A 6,437-nucleotide genomic window follows, 5' to 3' on the forward strand; every position below is an offset into this window, starting at 1 on the left:
ACTCAAGTAAATGTACGTAAGTCACCATGTCTAAAGCCCAAACCACACCAGGGTCGGGTTGGTGTGGTTTGGGCTTTATAGTTACTGTACTGTAGGCACAACATTCATGACCCAAAATGGCCTAATGGCTAATGCTGGTCCTGCTATTTTCCATTTCTATACTCTAGTTACAACAGACTACAGAGACACACCCACAGCTGCCCCCTGTCTACAATAATAAGGTTCAAGGTTGTACTTTATTGTTATCTTGTGTAAAGTCAGGTAAGAGTAAAACTTATTTTGGTTTTTACTTTGGCTTAATTCAGACAACACAGCAACATAGACAATAACAATGCTGCTATTCACAGTGAGTGTATGTATGCATACAGTACAGTTTATGATACACTATCTGGGGCACAACTCAGAAGTGCAAACACATGACTTATCTGTATTTTGTTTTGCAGGTTTAACGTAAAACAAACATATTCATATTTAGTCTTAATGCAGTCTATTCAAATTGTTTGTATGAAGTAGTATTCTAATCATTGGGAACTTCTCGGAACCGAAAAACAAAACAAAAACATTTGACTGTCTCAGCCCTGCTTTGACTTCAAGGAGTGTCATTTGTCTTTGTCGTGCTTATTATGTGTATGTTTTTATAAAAAACCGGTCCTCTAAGAAACTATATTGACACTGGTAAGTGAAATACTTGGTAGTCCTGTGTCAGTAATGTTACTGTATACACTCTGCAAGAGCACATCCTGTGCTCAAGGTTACAGTATGATGATTCACTGGCTTTAAATTCATGCAATAAACACATGATATATAGGCTGACTGAATGTGCGTGACGAAAGTGTCGCGCAAACCCATAACAGAAATATTATGTATTTCTATAAAGCAATCTCTGCAGGGGAACCCATTCAAAAGTAGTGAAAATAGCAGTGACTGACCTATATTTTCACATTTCTTGTGCATTTCTATGCAGCAGTGCAAACTCATTTCATAATTTGTTCTTTTGTATAAGTATTTACTTGATTAATATAGCATTTTGTCCAGTGCCACCACCCACCACACTCACACTCGAGGTATTTAGCCTGACTCAGAAATCTCTCCACACACACACACACACAGTCACACCGCCCCCGTCCGTCCGTCCGTCCCCCACACCAGACAGCTGCGCGCGGAGCTTTTTGCAGCCCGCGGCCACGCGGTGTCCACGCGCCGCTTCTGCTCGCCGATTGGCCGCAACCGACCCAAACATTCGCTCCTCGACCAATGGGAGCCGTGTGCATGCGCCGTGCATGGCCGTGCCCACACGGACTGCTGATCAACAACACGTCGCGGTATAAAAACCCAGCCTGAACGCCGCTGTTGTTTATTATACACACACAACCACAGCACGGCGAGCAGTACGCACGCACCATGGACAATTGGACATACTAGCATAAATAATAACCAGCCTTTCTTCTTGATCAACCTTTTGATCTCATTATAGGAGTGGTTATTGTTTTTCCAACTTTGCTTTGTTGTTACATCCAATATATATATATATTTTTTTGTTGGTCTCTACGATTTGGAGTGCATATTTTCTTTTATTTCCGGGAAACTTCTCCAAAAGCTTTTCGTTTTTTGTCGCGGATAATAACACTGAGCAGTCATCATCATGGTGGCGATGAAGAGGGTGAAGACGTTCGAAGTCGTGTTCTCCGACCCCAGCAAGACGTTCTACTGCTCCGGGGACAAGGTGGCCGGCAGGGTGCGCGTGGAGGTGGCCGAGGTGACCAGGGTGTCCGCCCTGAAGGTGCTGGGTCTGGGGGTCGCCAAGGTGCAATATGCCAAGGGCAAGCAGCGCTGCAGGGAGGAGATGCAGTACCTGAGATACGAGGAGACCCTCCAACTGGACGACCAGCCTGCAGGTGAGATGATCTGACCGTTAGGAAATGAAATATACTCTTTGTGGTATACGTTATTATGCATTATTATTCGAGTTCTCCAAGAAGCAAAAGGTTTGAGTTAAAAATGTTCGCTTCAAGAAATTGTATATCTTTTTTAATAGCCAAACATAATGGTTAAAATGATTAATTGTGATGCTATATTAACACATTTCGCTGGGGACTCACTGGGAGAACCAATCAACGTACATAACATTGTTTACTTATGCATAATGCATCTGGTTTATAATTTAACTAGTGAAACAAGTGGAACCAAATGGACCCTCACTGGCCTATTTGGTTCCATGTGTACCCTTGCCAGAGTTTGCGAATGGATAAATTAGCAAGTGATATATCAGGAGGTTGTTTTATTATGCATATAAATAACTTAGCACTGTTAGCAGCTTCAGTTTACACTAGTATCAAGTTAAGTAAACATTGGCATGGTGTTGGTGCCAGGGGGGTGCCAGGGGGGCACATCTAGCATCGAAAGCATATTTTGGCCAAAGTTCAACTGTGTCACTCACTGGGAAGTTGATCAAACATCTAATGTTGGTGCATCAAACTGACATTTCACCTTAGTTGGCAATCCCTTACATATGATAGCAATGCAAAGCTATGATAATAATAATAATCATAATATGTCACTCGTAAAATGCAGCCCAAATTGGTTTGTACACAGTAACACCATTGTAATTAAGTGTCATATTTGTATTGTTTTTTGTCACAGATTCCGATGGTTCGGTGCTCCTGAGGCCAGGCAACAAGTATGAATACATGTTCGGCTTCGAGCTGCCACAGCAAGGGTAAGTCCCTGACACTATTATAGCAATGACATCCAAACCACTGCCCCCCACCTAATATAGTCACTGCTAGTTCAACCGTTTGTAAACAGAGTTTATGTTTTGTGCAGGCAGCTGGTGTCCTCCTACAAGGGGAAATTCGGCTATGTCCAGTACTACGTCAAGGCCCTGATGGAGCGGCCCGGTCAGCCCGCCCAGGAGTGCAAGAAACACTTTGAGGTGGAGGAGCCCCTGGACGTCAACACGCCCGACCTACTGGTGAGTCGCGCTGAACAAATCACAATTTAACAGACTGTGTTATCCAGAGATAAGCAGGGTAAACGCATACGGTGCAGAACACACACTATAGACATTGAGTGTAGTGCCTCCGTAAACAAGGAAGTTAAACAATGAACCAAGCATCTAAATGGCATGATATCTAACGTTCTGTACATTGTGGTTCAGGCCAGGGACATATGCACTACAGCATTTCAAGGACCCTCGGTTTGAAAGGCATTAGGCCTCGGACCCCCATGTATTTTACCTAAAAATGGAACTTAAATGGACCTTAAATGACACTTAGGATACCAGGTAAACAATGGACCTAGCACATGCGAACGTGAGGTTAGCAATGCCATGTGACGTCCATGGCATGCTAAACCAGCTATCTGACAGAGTTGTGTTTTTCGGTTCAGTCTCCCGCAGGCGGCATGAAGGAGAAGAAGGTCACGTGCATGTTCATCCCCGACGGCCAGGTGTCACTGAATGCCAAGATCGACCGGCAGGGCTTCTGCGAGGGCGAGGACATCTGCATCAACGCCAAGTTCGAGAACACCTGCTCGCGCATCGTGGTGCCCAAGGCGGCCATCATCTCCAAGCACATGTACCAGGCCAACGGGCGCACCAAGGTGTTCCGCCAGAAGCTGTCGTCGGTGCGCGGTAACCACATCATCTCGGGGATGGGCGACGCCTGGCAGGGCAAGACCATCCGGGTGCCCAAGATCAAGCCCTCCATGCTGGGCTGCAACATCATCCGCGTGGAGTACGCTCTCATGGTGAGTTCCACTATACGTCTGGAGAGGTTTTAGCCTGGATACAACCAGTGGTGGACAGTAATCAAGTGCATTTCTAGGAAGGAACCCCCTGGGACCCAAAATGACAAGAAATACATTATGAATGTTTTACCACTTAAACTAAAGCCTATTTGTGAAATGTGGCCGACCAATAAGCTAATTATAGCCGATCTGCATTTTGGGGGTCCTTGAACACCACTTGATATAGCAACATACGTTATTTTAGAAAACTGTTTAGAAGAATTCTTTCTTATAATCGGCTTCCCTCCCTCCCCCAGATCTACATCCACATCCCGGGCAGCGAGAAGCTGATCCTGGAGCTGCCCCTGGTCATCGGCACGGCCGGCCTGGGCAGCCGCAGCAACAGCGTGAGCAGCCAGGACGGCTCGGTGGTCAGCAGCACCGCCTCGCAGAGCTGGGTGTCACTGCGCTGTCCCTCCAACCCGCCCAGCTACTGCGACGTGACGCGTGACTGCCGCCTGGACCAGCCCCTCACGCCGCTGCTGGACGACTTCGATGATGGCGACAGCCCCATCTTCATGAACGCCCCGGTCTTCCAGTTCCCACCCCCGCCCGCCTACACCGAGGTAAGGGTCCTGACTACTGTGTGTTTTGCCAAGATGCTTGAAAAGCACCTGGACTACATTTGCTACTACCTCTAGTAGCAACCGTAGTGGACAATGTTTCATGATTGGCTGCCTCATCTCTAGGCTGCCTATAAGCCAATGGGAGACTTACCCATAAAACCCATACTCATGGGTACATGACTGAGTCATTCTTAATGATTTTTACTTGGGCTACTATTACTTGCTAATATAGGCAATATTTTATCATTTTATACTCTATGCTGGAAATAGCATCTACTATTTCCACCATTTTCCACCAAATTGCAATCTTATCGATTTAGGCCCGACAGACAAATCTGACTTGTCTTTTGTCATGTTTACAGGTTGACGAGGAGTACCACGGGAACGCACGCATGCTCCAAGTCTGCTGAACGGGCTTGTCGGGGGAACTACTCCTCACTTCACCACTTTGTATGACTCGAGAGAAGATCGGCGAACTAATGAGAGGCGACGCATTGAATGGATGTTGTGATGTGACGCTCAGTCACACACACACACACACCATGGACTGGTCAAAAAGACAAGAGGTCAAGGTCTTCTCTGCCTGTGCTCTTCAAGCTATCGCTCATCAATCTAAGCCATCTTGGCCGGTGTGAAACACTGACCGCTCTGAGCTCTTCTGCAGGTGCACCGCTGGCTGTATGCGTTTCAATATGATTCTACTTTCCGGAGTCCTTGACTGTTTTTAAGTCAAGGACTTGAGGACTTGCGAGGCTGTGCTTGTCGATTGCAAAAAAACGAATGCGAACACTCCATGACTTTTTCCCCAAGGGCTGACTGTTCTTTGCAATTTTTTGGCATTCCAAAACTAGCCCTGTATTTTTCCTATAGGGATTATCGCCAGCCCATCCTTAATTGTTACTTTTGTGTTTATTTCAAAAGGATATATACGTGGCAATATTATGTCAGAACATTTTTTGTCAAGGGATTATTGATTGCGTTTGAGAATTACTGCATGTTAAAATTAGGGTCTCACCATGCAGCATCCGTATATTATTGAGTTCCAGTGTTCTTTTTTGTTTTTTGTCCAAGTTATGTGTTTGATTCCTATATGGCATTGCACTTTCTAATGGATGCATTTTTGTTGCTGTAAAACTGCCTACGAGCAAGTTTCTGTTTTGTTTTTGATGTCGTTATGAACAATGTTTCTGATGCTGGATGAGGATCTTCCAGGGGACTAGTTAAAACCTCAAACTGTTAAAGGTTTATTACAAAGCAATGTAGTGTAAAAGCCACAAGATCTTTGACACTACAAAGTGCCAAACCTGACAGACAGGCACCTTACGTGAAGCTTTTCAGCAAACCAATCCTTTCAACACAAGCATTTCATTGGAGCTGCGCTCGCCGCGGCACTAACTCCAAACATCTTTGTTCTTCCACTAAATTGACTCACTGTTGAGAATGTAGACATTATGCTATGCATCCTTTAGAATTTGTATATATATTTTTGTATGAAACCCTATGGGTGAGTTTTCTATAAAATAAAGATTTGAACAAATCATTGACTATTCTTTTATTTGAAAATCAGAATCATCATTGATCTCAGAATTGCTGTGGATGTAATCAATGTCATGAATAAATTCAAGAAATGTACCGGTAACTTTATGCTAGATATTTATATTGTGGTTGTCGTTTAGTGTTCTCCACGAAAGGAACATAAAGGCATGGCATGTCCAACTGGTATTATCTATTCACAGCATGGCCATGTAAAGTATGCTATGATTGCATTTTGCCCAAAGTTAAAAGTCAATAATGGCCAAACATACCACAATTTCACGGTTAATAAGCCATTTTGCATTGTGATTCAACACATTCTGCACACTTACTTTTGGTGCCAATACAGGTACTGTACTACAGCAAATAAAACTTGAATACAGGACTTTTACTTGTATTGATACCTTTACTTCATTAAAATGTGAGTACCTTTACCATCACTGCAGACAAGGTCAGAGAGAGAGCATGATTCGGCAGGGCACTGCGTCAGACACCTGCTGGCCATGAGCAAACTGACACTGTGGGAGACAACCCACTGAACCCAGGGCACAG

The 6,437-nt window shown here is 44.6% G+C and overlaps 1 protein-coding gene across 1 annotated transcript; it reads left to right on the forward strand.

Moving 5' to 3' along the window:
• Nucleotides 1-1,358: 1,358 nt before the first annotated feature.
• txnipa (thioredoxin interacting protein a) lies at nucleotides 1,359-5,889 on the forward strand. The gene is made up of 6 exons (XM_083779236.1): nucleotides 1,359-1,895; nucleotides 2,641-2,716; nucleotides 2,824-2,971; nucleotides 3,388-3,747; nucleotides 4,044-4,352; nucleotides 4,715-5,889. The coding sequence occupies exons 1-6, from the start codon at nucleotides 1,643-1,645 to the stop codon at nucleotides 4,760-4,762; spliced, it is 1,194 nt and encodes a 397-aa protein (XP_083635362.1). The 5' UTR covers nucleotides 1,359-1,642; the 3' UTR covers nucleotides 4,763-5,889.
• Nucleotides 5,890-6,437: the final 548 nt, after the last annotated feature.

The sequence above is a fragment of the Protomyctophum parallelum genome, assembly GCF_964188405.1.
Source record: "Protomyctophum parallelum genome assembly, chromosome: 1".
Lineage (NCBI taxonomy): Eukaryota > Metazoa > Chordata > Actinopteri > Myctophiformes > Myctophidae > Protomyctophum > Protomyctophum parallelum.

Bases quoted from the DNA above. Each gene is read 5' to 3' on its own strand.
- txnipa (XM_083779236.1), top strand. From the start codon at position 1,643: ATGGTGGCGATGAAGAGGGTGAAGACGTTCGAAGTCGTGTTCTCCGAC. The intron at 2,717-2,823 runs GTAAGTCCCTGA...TGTTTTGTGCAG, and splicing joins TTCGAGCTGCCACAGCAAGG to GCAGCTGGTGTCCTCCTACA. The intron at 2,972-3,387 runs GTGAGTCGCGCT...TTTTCGGTTCAG, and splicing joins TCAACACGCCCGACCTACTG to TCTCCCGCAGGCGGCATGAA.